Source organism: Papio anubis, chromosome 9 (assembly GCF_008728515.1).
Source record: "Papio anubis isolate 15944 chromosome 9, Panubis1.0, whole genome shotgun sequence".
Lineage (NCBI taxonomy): Eukaryota > Metazoa > Chordata > Mammalia > Primates > Cercopithecidae > Papio > Papio anubis.
The window spans coordinates 6,927,187-6,939,514 of NC_044984.1; the positions used below are offsets into that span (position 1 = coordinate 6,927,187).

Sequence of the window (12,328 nt, forward strand, 5' to 3'; positions counted from 1 at the left end):
CCTCCCAGAGGCGGGGCCCCTGGAGCCTGTGATTTGTCAGGGAAATCTCAGCCACCTGCTCCCCTCATGCAAATGACCCAAGCTCCTGGCAGCTGCTCCTTAGGCCTCCAAGTCTAAGCCCTGTCTTCCCTCTCGGAGCTTTTGCTGAGACTTAGGGCCGCCTGCTTTCTCTCTGACTCCTGCTTTCACAGCCGCAAGAGGGCAAGGAGGGGGCGAGGCCCCAGCCTGGGAGCAGGGTGCGGGGCTTCCCTTGCCCACCCACAACAGGGGCAGACCTGTCCATCGTTCTCTGTGGGTCCCCTGTACCTTTCTCCCCCAACAGGATCAGACCCAGAGGCAGCTGGTTGGGGTTTGTCGAGAAGAAGGATTATCCAGATCAGTCCTTTCTAATCTCAGCTCCTGCCTGTACCCTCCCATACTCACCAAACCCTCTTCCCCACCACCCTGAGCTAAGGAGCACAGTTTGAGGTACTGACAACTGGGCCATCTATCACCCTTATATCCCGCCTTCTGGCCTGCTTGCTAAGTGGCCCTGACTGCTGAGATCATCACCACGGATGGGGGCCCGGACCGGGGTGGCCACTGGAGCTGTAGTTGCTTCTGCTCCTTTGCACCCCTCCCAAACCCCAACCCTTAATCTACTCACAGCTTTGCTCTAATCCCATGGGGCCTGATGCTCTTATCTCTGCCTGCAGAGACTGACCAGGGAAGCGCCCCTTCACCCCCTCCCCTCTCAGGGCTTGTGGTGGGGGCTGCTCCTCTCTACGGCCCCACACTCCCGCCCCCACCCCTCCTCCAGGCTGGGCCCAAGTCTCTCTGGCAGCCACACACCTCCCTCCCTCCCTGTCCTCTTCCCCCCACCCCTGCCAGCTGATTTCATTTGCCTGACGTTGTGGTTGGCTCTACCCTTCCCTGTCAGGCCCCCCCAACCCCCCACCGGTCGGAGCCAGGCCAGGCCAGCTCCTCTGGCAGCAGAGCCTGGGCAGGTGACGGGCGGGCGCAAGCGTCGCAGCTGAGGGAGTAAGGAGGCTTCCAGGAACCGGAGCTGGAAACCCGGCCGAGGTCCAGCCAGAGCCCAAGTAAGAGGGAGCTGGCCTGGGCTCTGCTCTCCTGGGCTGGGGCGCAGGCAGGGCTCAGGCAGGCTGGGGCTGGAGGCAAAGGACCCCAAACTTGGAGAGCCTAGCTGGGGAGGGGGTGCAGCCACCCAGGCATTGCCCTGTGTCTTGGAGTCTGGTGTGGGCATGAAGGGCAGAAGCACAGCCTGGTGGGGGTTCCTCAACACGGACCCCATGTTCCTGGCAGGAGCCAGAGCTACCCCTCGACCTGTCAGCCATGGGGGAGATGGAGCAACTGCGTCAGGAAGCGGAGCAGCTCAAGAAGCAGATTGCAGTAACTCCAGAGCCCTCCCACTGGGGCCCCAGAAAAGAGCTGGGGACATGAGGGAGTGTGGCTCAGGGGGAGGGGACTGGGTTTGCTCTTGAGTGACTAGAAGTGACCAGGGACTTTCTAAACTTGGCTTGCATATTTGAGACCCCCAAGCCCCAGTGCCCCAAGCCCAACCTGCCTTGAAGGCCCATGCACCCACCACCCCCACCTTGCCCTTGCTCCCCTGATGTCTGCTTTCCCTGCAGGATGCCAGGAAAGCCTGTGCTGACGTTACTCTGGCAGAGGTAAGACCCCCTGTCCCCGCCTAAGGCAGGGCATTGGGGGAGGGGAAGGGAGCTCCCTGAGCTGCAATAGCCCGTTGCTCCGAGCGTTAGTACAGCCTGTCCTTGGAGTGAGGAAACCCATTAATTAATTCATTCAGCCAACATTTAGTGGGACCTGCTCTGAGCCAGGCACCATATTGGATGGGAAAGATGCAGACACGGTTCCTATTCTTGTCCATAGGACAAGAGTCACCACAGCCCCCTCCCAGGGCCTTGAAGATGAAGAGGCGATAGTACTTTGTAAATGATAAAGCCCTTGTAGACTCTAATTGCTGGTGTTCTCTACTGTATTTTATCAATTCTAAGATGCACATTTCTTCACATTTTGACATCTCTGAAATCAAGATGCATTCAACAATGGATCATCGTTTCAATTAGAATTGGCAGCATCTTTTATTCTTAGTGATGCGTCTTAGATTGGATTAAATATGTTAACAGTGAAGACTTTTTATGAGCCAGATACTGGGTTAAGCTGCATAAATACCTAATTTCATTTAATTTCATGATATCTCTGTAAGGTAGGTGCTGTGATAAGCCTCATTTTACACCTTGAGTAAACAGACTCAGGGAGGTGAAGTAACTTGCCCAAGATAACAAAGCAGGCCGGGCGTAGTGGTTCACGCCTGTAATCCCAGCACTTTGGGAGACTGACCTGGAAGGATCGCTTACGCTCAGGAGTCTGAGACCAGCCTGGGCAACATAGTGAGATCTCATCTTCATATAAAAAAATTGTTTTTAGGCCGGGCGCGGTGGCTCAAGCCTGTAATCCCAGCACTTTGGGAGGCCGAGACGGGCGGATCACGAGGTCAGGAGATCGAGACCATCCTGGCTAACACGGTGAAACCCCGTCTCTACTAAAAATACAAGAAAATTAGCCGGGCGAGGTGGCGGGCGTCTGTAGTCCCAGCTACTCGGGAGGCTGAGGCAGGAGAATGGCGTGAACCCGGGAGGCGGAGCTTGCAGTGAGCCGAGATCGCGCCACTGCACTCCAGCCTGGGGCACAGAGCAAGACTCCGTCTCAAAAAAAAAAAAAAAAAAAAAAAATTGTTTTTAATTTTTCTAAAAAAAGATAACAAAGCAAGTGATGGCAAATCAAGTCTGTTCACTGTGGACCCCCAGCCTAAGTCTAAAGTCTGGTTAGAGCTCAAGGGGCATAGTACCACAAATTTCCGGAGGTGCGGTTCAGGGTAACGGTGATGCCCCAGGCACCCAGTTAAAAAGCTAGCCCTGCTGCAGTGGTGGGTGATGGCAGGCTCCTCTCAGCTTGGAAGAGCCAACCGTGTGCATCTCTTCCCAAATCTGTTTCCAATGACCTCACATTGGCAGCTTGAAATTGGTCAACGTGCAAGTATTCATATCATGGAAATCACCTTCCCACCTTCCTCACCAACACTGGAGAGGTGCTTGTTAAACACTTAGCAGCACACCCCTGGCCATGCATGCATCTCTTTCCCACATCAGTCTAAGACACTCCAGGACAGAGGCTTATTTCTCTAAGGCTGGGGGCCTGACCTGGAGCCTGGCACAGAGCAGGAACTTGTATAGATCAGTGACAGACATCCGGGCATGTAACCTGCTCACCCCGATATTCAATGCCCCTCTCTCTGCAGCTGGTGTCTGGCCTAGAGGTGGTGGGACGAGTCCAGATGCGGACACGGCGGACGTTAAGGGGGCACCTGGCCAAGATCTATGCCATGCACTGGGCCACTGACTCCAAGTGAGGCTTTGGGGGGAACCGAGAATGGGAGGGCGAGAGCGGGAGTGAGGAAGGCGGGAAGGAGAGGCTTGTGTAATATGGGATGCCCTCTCCCCAGGCTGCTGGTAAGTGCCTCGCAAGATGGGAAGCTCATCGTGTGGGACAGCTACACCACCAACAAGGTACCAGCCCTGCCTCCCCGAGCCTCCACCGCCGCATCCTTCCTGGGGCGCTATGCCTACCCTCCTCTGCTCAGCTGGGAGCTTGGCTCCGGTGCCATCTCTGATCAAACCACCCTCCCTGCAGGTGCATGCCATCCCACTGCGCTCCTCCTGGGTGATGACCTGTGCCTATGCCCCATCAGGGAACTTTGTGGCATGTGGGGGGCTGGACAACATGTGTTCTATCTACAACCTCAAATCCCGTGAGGGCAATGTCAAGGTCAGCCGGGAGCTTTCTGCTCACACAGGTGAGGGAGAGACCCTCTCCTCCCCTCCTGAGGGGTTCAGGGAATCCTGGGTTTCCAGTGGGCTGTGGCTGTGCAGCCAGGGCACTGTCCTTCTAACCACCTCCAGGCTATCTCTCCTGCTGCCGCTTCCTGGATGACAACAATATTGTGACCAGCTCGGGGGACACCACGTGGTGAGGCTGAACGTTGTTGGTGCTGGGGCTTGGGAGTGGGCCTGGCCTGGCCTTTCTCTAACAGTCTCCCTCCCTTTTGGCAGTGCCTTGTGGGACATTGAGACTGGGCAGCAGAAGACTGTATTTGTGGGACACACGGGTGACTGCATGAGCCTGGCTGTGTCTCCTGACTTCAACCTCTTCATTTCGGGGGCCTGTGATGCCAGCGCCAAGCTCTGGGATGTGCGAGAGGGGACCTGCCGTCAGACTTTCACTGGCCACGAGTCGGACATCAACGCCATCTGTGTGAGTGCACCCCCCGCCCCCGCTTGACTCCAACTCCTTCCCCCACACTCCCCACAACACATACAATACACATCCTCTGCCCCTCCCGTAGCTTCCCTAGCCCTTTCTTTCTTTTTTTTTTTTTTTTTTTTGAGACAGAGTCTCACTCTGTCACCCAGGCTAGAGTGCAGTGGCGCAATCTCGACTCACTGCAACCTCTGCCTCCTGGATTGGAGCCATTCTGCTGCCTCAGCCTCCTGAGTAGCTGGGATTATACGTGTGCGCCACCATACCTGGCTAATTTTTGTATTTTTAGTAGAGATGGGGTTTTGCCATGTTGCCCAGGCTGGTCTTGAACTCTTGACCTGAGGCGATCTTCCCACCTCAGCTTCCCAGAGTGCAGTGCTGGGATTACAGGTGTGAGCCACCGTGCCCAGCCTTCCCTAGCCCTTTCTTTCTTTCTTTTTTTGGGGACAGAGTCTCACACTGTTGCCCAGTCTGGATGCAGTGGTGCGATCATGGCTCACTGCAGCCTCAACCTCCAAGGTTCAAGCAATCCTCCCACCACAGCCTCCTGAGTAGCTGGGACTACAGGTGCGTGCGACCACGCTTGGCTAATGTTTTGATTTTTTTTGTAGAGATGGGTTCCCACTGTTGCCCAGGCTGAGCTGGAACTTCTGAGCTCAAGCGATCCTCCTGCCTCAGTCTCCCAAAATATTGGGATTACAGGCATGAGCCACCACGCCCAGTCCATTTTGTCACGTTTGCTTTATCATTTTCTCTCTGTAGAGAAATAGCCATAGATACACACACACATACACACTTAGATGTAGATACACATTTTCTTTCTGTGTCTTTTAAAAGTAGTTTGCAGACATCATGTTTCCTTACCCCTTAAGTACTTCCTAAAACAAAGCCGTTCTGTAACATAATCACAGTATGATTCTTAAAATCAGAAAATTTAACATTGACACAATACTATAGTCTACAGTCTATATTCAAATTTCACCAACTGCCTCAAAAATGTCCATAATAGCTATGGTTTTTTTCTGTCCAGGATCCAATCTAGAAACATGCATGACATTTCCTTGCCATATCTTTTTCGTCACCACCTTTAAACTGGAACTGTTTTCCCACCTTTAATTGTCTTTTATGTCATTGACATTTTTGAAAAGTACAAACCAGTTTTCAATAGACTCTCCCTCCGTTTGAGTTTATCTGACATTTCCTCGCAATGAGATTCAGGCCTTGCATTTGTACTTGACCCTGTTCTTGCACACCCTGATCCAGCCCACTTGTGTAGTCTGAGTTTGGGACAACCTCCGTCTGCCCTTCTAGCCAGGTCACTGCAGGCAAGCCTTGGTGCTCTTGCCTGTGACATGGAAATGATGCCTGCCTGCAGCGCTGTATAGTGCAGAGCGGGCGAGGGGCATAGGGAAGTCAGTGGCACGTGGTACGTGTTGGCAGGGCTGCTTCTCATCCAAAACCAAGGAAGGGACAGGCAGAGAGGCTGAGAGCAGCGGCTTGCCCTGGAGCTGTCAGGTGGGAGCCAGAGGGCGGGAGAGGCTGTGGGCTGCCCAGGTCTGATCCCTGACCCACTTGCCACCCATGCCCTCAGTTCTTCCCCAATGGAGAGGCCATCTGTACAGGCTCGGATGATGCTTCCTGCCGCTTGTTTGACCTGCGGGCGGACCAGGAGCTGATCTGCTTCTCCCATGAGAGCATCATCTGCGGCATCACGTCCGTGGCCTTCTCCCTCAGTGGCCGCCTGCTGTTCGCTGGCTACGACGACTTCAACTGCAATGTCTGGGACTCCATGAAGTCCGAGCGTGTGGGTAAGGGCCAGCCCTGGCTGCGGCTTCCTCAGCTGGAAGGCCCCTCTCCAGCCCTCCCTCCTCATTCTGTACCCCCATCAGCTCCCATTTTGGACTCTCTTACTGCTGTCCTGGGTGACTCCACTCCTGGAATCCAGTACCCCTTAGCTCCCAACTAGGACTGTCTTCCCTCAGTTGCTCTAAGCAACCTCTCTCCCCTGCCCAATGCCATGGCTGCTCCCTGCCCTAGATCTGTGGACCATGACTGTCCAGTCAGTTCTGGGTTCCTGGCATTTCAGGGGCACCCACTGAGAGGCAAGACAGCCTCAGGGAAATACGGAATCAAGGCAGAATCAAGGAGATCTGGAGTGGCCCGAGGGCCCTGACTCCTGCCTAGGGCTCATCTAAGACTAGCCTGAAGTTGGTCAGACAGGATGGCTTCTTCTCTATCAAGAGGCCAGGTGCTGACGAAAGTAACACTGGCCAGGTGCAGAATCCAAATCCTAATTCTGTTGCTCACTCTGAGTGACCTTGCACAAGTCACTCCTCCATGGGCCTCAGTTTCTTCATCTGGAAACAAAGAAATCAGATGAACGGCTGCCTTCTGCTTTCCAGCACCTGTCAAGGTGCCCTCGGTTTTTTTCAGAGTACACAGATGCTTCCAGCTTTTCTCTGTCTGATCCCAGCCCTCCCCCAACCAAAGCTCTTGAGAGAGAACCCCCTGCCCTACGGCTAATCCTCTTTCAGTCTCTCAGCCTTCTTCAGGGGTTGAGCCTAGCCTACCCAGTCTAGGATCCCTGCATGCATGTGCTCAGGCACGCATGCACAAACACACGTACACACACCCACACGTGCACACACACGCATGCATGCACACGTACCCGACACACACACATGCACACACTTGCACACATGCACACACTGCTTTCCAAATCAGCTTGGAGACAGGCTGACTCCTTTCCCTCTTGCTCAGGCATCCTCTCTGGCCACGACAACAGGGTCAGCTGCCTGGGAGTCACAGCTGATGGGATGGCTGTGGCCACAGGTTCCTGGGACAGCTTCCTCAAAATCTGGAACTGAGGAGGCTAGAGAAAGGGAAGCGGAAGGCAGTGAAGACGCTCAGCGGCCCCTCCCCGACCCCATCTCATTCAGGTGTTCTCTTCTATATTCCAGGTGCCATTCCCACTAAGCTTTCTCCTTTGAGGGCAGTGGGGAGCATGGGGACTCTGCCTTTGGGAGGAAGCATCAGGGACACAGGGGCAAAGAACTGCCCCATCTCCTCCCATGGCCTTCCCTCCCCACAGTCCTCACAGCCTCTCCCTTAATGAGCAAGGACAGCCAGCCCCTCCCCAGCCCTTTGCAGACCCAGCAGACTTCAGTCTGAGGCCCCAGGCCCTAGGATTCCTCCCCCGGAGCCACGACCTTTGTCCAGACCTGGGTGGTATAGGCATTTGGCCCTGTGACTATGGCTCTGGCACCACTAGAGTCCTGGTCCTCTTCTTATTTATGCTTTCTCCTTTTTCTACCTTTTTTTCTCTCCTAAGACAACTGCAATAAAGTGTAGCACCCTGGTACATCTGTGATGTTTGTCTTCCACTCCCTTCTGTTCCCAAAAGACCCAGGCCCCATTTAAGGGCAGTAATGTGTTACAGGTGCTGTGATAAAGGCTAGGTACTGGACAGCTTGTGGGCTCATGGGAGGAGGCCTGAGATGGGTCAGGGGGAGAAGGTATTCAGCAGGTGGCTGGGGGACTGTGTGTGCAGCAGTTTGCTATGGCCTGCCTGTGGTGCCCATGTGTTTGTACGGGAGGGTTAGATTGAGAAGAAATCAGATTATAAAAGGTCTTGAATGCCAAGCCAGAGACTCCAGACGTTTTCCTAAGGGCAATGGGAAGCCATTAAGGAGTTCTGAGCAGAGTAGTAACACGTTCAGTTATGCTTCTCAGAAAGATTGCTCCAGATCTTTTGGAAAGAAGCAGTGTAGGTTGATGAAAGGGAGGGAGGAAAGACTGGCACTAGGGAAACAAGATAGGAGGCAGGTGGCAAGAAATGCAAGAGCGACAGGACAGAGGGGTTATGGAGAGGGATTAGGAAGAGATTAAAGACGTGGAATCCGCTGGAACAGTGGCTCATGCCTGTCATCCCAGAGCCTTGGAAGGCTGGCAGGAGGATCTCCTGAGGCCCGGAATTTGAGACCAGCCTGAGCACCATAGTGTGACCCTGTATCTACAAAAAACATTAAAAATTACCTGGGCAGGCTGGGCATGGTGGCTCATGCCTGTCATCCCAGCACTTCAGGAGGCTGAGGCAGGCAGATCACTTGAGCCTAGGAGCTTGAAACCAGCCTGGACAATATGGCAAGACCTCATCTCTATAAAAAAAAAATACAGAAATTAGCCAGGCCTGGTGGCTCATGCCTGTAATCCCAGCTACTTGAGAGACTGAGACAGGAGGATCACTTGAGCTCAGGAGGTTGAGGCTGCAGTGAGCTGTGATTGTGCCACTGCACTCCAGCCTGGGTGACAGAGCAAGACCCTGCCTCTAAGAAAACAAGCAAACAAACAAAATGTGGAATCACCAGGATTTAGTGACCAAATGCTAGGATAGAGGATATTGGGAGGGAAGGATTTGAGATAATGGCCAAGGTTTGAGTTTGGTGGCTGGGTAGATAATGCTGTCATTCACAAGGATAGGGAAGAGGGCATGAGGAATAGCTTTTGGGGGAAGATCATGAATTCAGTTTTAGACAAACTGACTTTGAAGTATTTATAGGGCAGCTGGATAAAGGTCAGGGTTAGAGAGAGAGACCTGGAAGTTACCAGAATATAGGGAAGTGATAGCTAAAGCCCTAGAAGTAAACACCTAGGGAGAGCAGGAGGAAAGGGCCAAGGACAGAGCCATGGGGACACCATGGTTTAAGGGAGATGTGCAAAGGAAGCTCAGAGCATCAGTGGGCTCAGGCCAGGGAACACAAGGTCTCTAGGCTGCCATTCTACACACAGAAAACTCGGTGCAAGGTTTACATATACCTTTTTAAAGTAACATTTAAAATCACTTCCTTTAATATAAAAGAAACACACAAGACACAAAGAAAGCCCAATAAAGCTCTGAGTCCCAGTTGGGTAGTTGAGGAGGAGTCTAAGAAAACAAGCCTTTCCTCAGTATCCCTGGGAAAGAAGGGGTGAGAGGACACAGATACCACCAGGCCCTGGGTGATTGCATTGCTGGGGCCGTGCAAGGCCTAGCTCTCCACCAAGGGAAAGTGCTGATTTTCCTTGTCATGGTCCTGGCCTTGTTCCCATGTTCGTCCTCCAGTTTTCAGAGGTCGTCCAGTTCCAAGAATGGCTCCTTCCTTTAGTTCACTAACATTTTCACTTAGGGGTGAAGGCCGCTTACCCTGAAAACGGCAGTATATGAGTTGGGGGGTTGCTGTTCAGGAGAGGGAAGATCTGGGTAAAAGGGTCTCCCACCCTCTACGTTGGATATCCTAGTAACAGCTTTCACCTTCTCTTCCTTTACCTGTCGTAGTGTCAGGGTGCCAGGGGAGTTGTCATCCTGCAGGATGGTGAGGGGGGATCTCCCTAGTACCTTGCTGCTGTTTGGTTTCCATCTATTGCGCATAGAACCTGGGGTGGGTAAGGAGTTAACGCAAGGACCTAAAACTAGGACTCACAGTTTATTCCTCCCACACTCACCCATGGACCTTATCCCAAAACATTATCCTAGCTTATCTTCCCTACATCTTGCCTTTAGATTCTGTACCTGAAGATCTGGGAGTCTCAGGGTCCCTTGAGGGCTTGTCAGAGCTCTGGCTGGCCGCAGGGGTTTCTGTGGGCTGTCTTGCTTCCTCCTTGGAAAACACCTGTTTGGAGGGGAACTCAGTCTGGTTCCAAGGTGGCATCTGTTCCTCAGCAGATAACTGGGTACCCAGAGGCAAGTCCAATTCAGAAGATAAAGGTGCCTCCGGGGGCAGAACAGGCTCTGGGGGAAGATTTGATTTAGAGTCTTCAGTTTCAAATACTTCACTCAGCTGTTTCACCAGTGGGCTTGGGGGGTCTAGAGGAAGAAAGTGAAGTGAACAGTGACCTTCTGATATGCAACATTCAGCAAGGAGCAAAAGATACAGGAACCTTAGGACTCATGCCCAGGTGAGTGAGCAAGTGGGAAGAGAGAAATCAAGGAAATCAAGGTGAAAGGGAGCAATTTTTCTTTTCTTTTTTATTGAGATGGGGCTTGCTCTGTCCCCCAGGCTGGAGTGCAGTGGCATGATCACAGTTCACTGCAGCCTTGACCTCGTGGGCTCAAGAAATCCTCCCACCTCAGCCTCCTGAGTAGCTGGGATCACAGGCCCATGCCACTGTGCTTTTGTGTGTGTGTGTGTGTGTGTGCATTTTTTGTAGAGATGGGGTTTTGCCATGTTGCCTAGGCTGGCCTTGAACTCCTGGGCTCAAGCGATCTGACCACCCTGGCCTTCCAAAGTGCTGGGATTACAGGCATAAGCCACCATACCCAGGCTGGGAACAAAACATTGAGATAAGAGTGAGATGGGTCTGAAGCAGGAGGATGGAGGACCCTTTAAAGATCCCTGAGAGAATGGCTTCATGGACCCTACCCAAGAATAATAGATGACAGTTTCATCAGCATTCCCTGGGCCCAACACTTACCTCCACTGCTGGTCTTCATAGGTGTCCGAGCAATACCAAGAGTAGGAGAGCGAGGATCTGAGTCCTGGGCATGTTTAAGACCCTCCAGTTGCTCCCCTGCTGGTAGGCCTGGCTGTGGAGAGCTCTCCACCTGTCAAGACCATAGGCTAGAAGAAGTCTGGGCCCTGACTCTTCTCTCTTCTCCTCCCCATATTTCAGGAAGGAATTGCCAAGGCCCTCAGATATCCAGTCTACCCCACACAGATTGAGAATCCAGAAAATAAGGCCAGGATAAGGGTGGGGACATGAGGGCTCTCTCAAAATCAGGTTAGGAAGAGGCCCAAGAATTCAGACATTCTCTGCCTTTCCCACTCTGGCCCAGAGTACCTGGATGGGAGTGCGCAGGATGCCAGCACTAGGTGAACGGGGGTCCGCCACTCGAGCCAGATGCTTGTTGTGCGGCGGAGGCCGCGCTGGTGTGACTGGGACGCTCTTGGCTGAGCCCATCTCAACCAGGAGTTGCAGGGTAGGGGCAAGGGCCAGCCCGGGAAGAGGAAGGAATGCCTGTGAGAAGTGACTGAGGTCTCAGCCCTTACCCCTTCCACGTCGGACCCTCAACCCTAAACCACCCTATCTTCCCAGTTTCCAGCGAAGAAACTTCCTGGCGGGGGACCAGAGGCCTCTGCGGAGTTAATGACCGCTGCAGCTGACAAAATGGCTCATTCTGGGCCTGCCGAGCCCGCTAACTTGTTTATTAAATTATTCAAATCACTTACCGGGCTCCAATTCCACCTCTGGGTGCACAACAGCTCGTGGCGCAACTCCCGAAGTTACCAGTTTCAAACTTCCCGCCACGCCCCCTGCCCTGACCCTATTGGCTGAGCCGACGTAGATCCATAGGCCCTCCACGTAAGACCCGCCTCGAGCCAAAGGAAGCTGTTGGTCTGGGAGAACGTCTATCATGGTGACTGTGGGGGGTCAATGGACTGATGCTAGGCTTGCCCAGAGGTGACGCCTCCTTGATAAGGGTACTTCTGTTCAGTATCGGCCTGCGAGCAGTCCGTGGTAGACTGAGGAGTGCCAGTCTTCGCTTTCGAGACGTCTAGTCTCAAGAACGAATTATTTTATTAAACAAAATAGAATTATGAGTGATTACACTATTATGCGCACATCCAGCTGGAGTCGTGGTTTTCCTGAGGCGAGCGATAGTAGCCTTATTGGTTGACAGCTTTATCAATCACTCGACACCACCCCCTCAAGCTCCGCCTCACTGGATACCCCCTTTTCAAATACCAAGACAACTGCCCCTCGACTTTCCGACGGGACAGGTCCCCAGGAAACTTTCTGGAAGTGAGAGACTTAAAACAACCGTCAGTTCCTGCTCTTCAATAGAAGGCACGCGAAGAGACCCTGAAGGTCCCGCAGCCTGAGGAGCTGCAACTTCGGAGCCCACCCAGCTGCTCTACGTGCGCTCCCGCCCTGGAGGAGTGGGATTGGTTCTTTCAACCATCAATTGCCTTAGGAGCGCTTCTCATTGGCGTCGGTCAAGCGCGGGGCAGGG

General features: G+C 53.2%; 2 protein-coding genes across 9 annotated transcripts; one reads left to right on the top strand and one right to left on the bottom strand.

Moving 5' to 3' along the window:
- The first annotated feature begins 44 nt into the window (after positions 1 to 44).
- On the top strand, positions 45 to 7,699 carry GNB3 (G protein subunit beta 3). Its single transcript, XM_003905882.4, has 11 exons — positions 45 to 468; positions 920 to 1,079; positions 1,303 to 1,389; positions 1,632 to 1,670; positions 3,320 to 3,426; positions 3,524 to 3,587; positions 3,712 to 3,874; positions 3,981 to 4,047; positions 4,131 to 4,332; positions 5,930 to 6,146; positions 7,099 to 7,699. The coding sequence occupies exons 3-11, from the start codon at positions 1,333 to 1,335 to the stop codon at positions 7,203 to 7,205; spliced, it is 1,023 nt and encodes a 340-aa protein (XP_003905931.1). The 5' UTR covers positions 45 to 468; positions 920 to 1,079; positions 1,303 to 1,332; the 3' UTR covers positions 7,206 to 7,699.
- Positions 7,700 to 9,150: 1,451 nt separating this feature from the next.
- Positions 9,151 to 12,237, bottom strand: CDCA3 (cell division cycle associated 3). 8 transcript variants are annotated; one of them, XR_002515506.1, is made up of 6 exons: positions 11,544 to 12,237; positions 11,155 to 11,331; positions 10,789 to 10,918; positions 9,887 to 10,180; positions 9,644 to 9,734; positions 9,151 to 9,521 (listed from the first exon to the last, which is right to left on the bottom strand). XR_002515506.1 is itself a non-coding variant. In XM_009180085.2 (6 exons), exons 2-6 carry the CDS (start codon positions 11,272 to 11,274, stop codon positions 9,366 to 9,368), a joined length of 732 nt encoding a protein of 243 aa, XP_009178349.1. In that variant the 5' UTR covers positions 11,275 to 11,331; positions 11,544 to 12,237; the 3' UTR covers positions 9,151 to 9,365. The 8 variants fall into 8 exon arrangements, 6 of the variants coding, with proteins under 6 accessions (XP_009178349.1, XP_009178347.1, XP_009178348.1 ...); XM_009180085.2 differs by having other exon boundaries at positions 9,644 to 9,750; positions 9,887 to 10,105; XM_009180083.2 differs by having other exon boundaries at positions 9,644 to 9,750.
- Between the last annotated feature and the right edge of the window lie 91 nt (positions 12,238 to 12,328).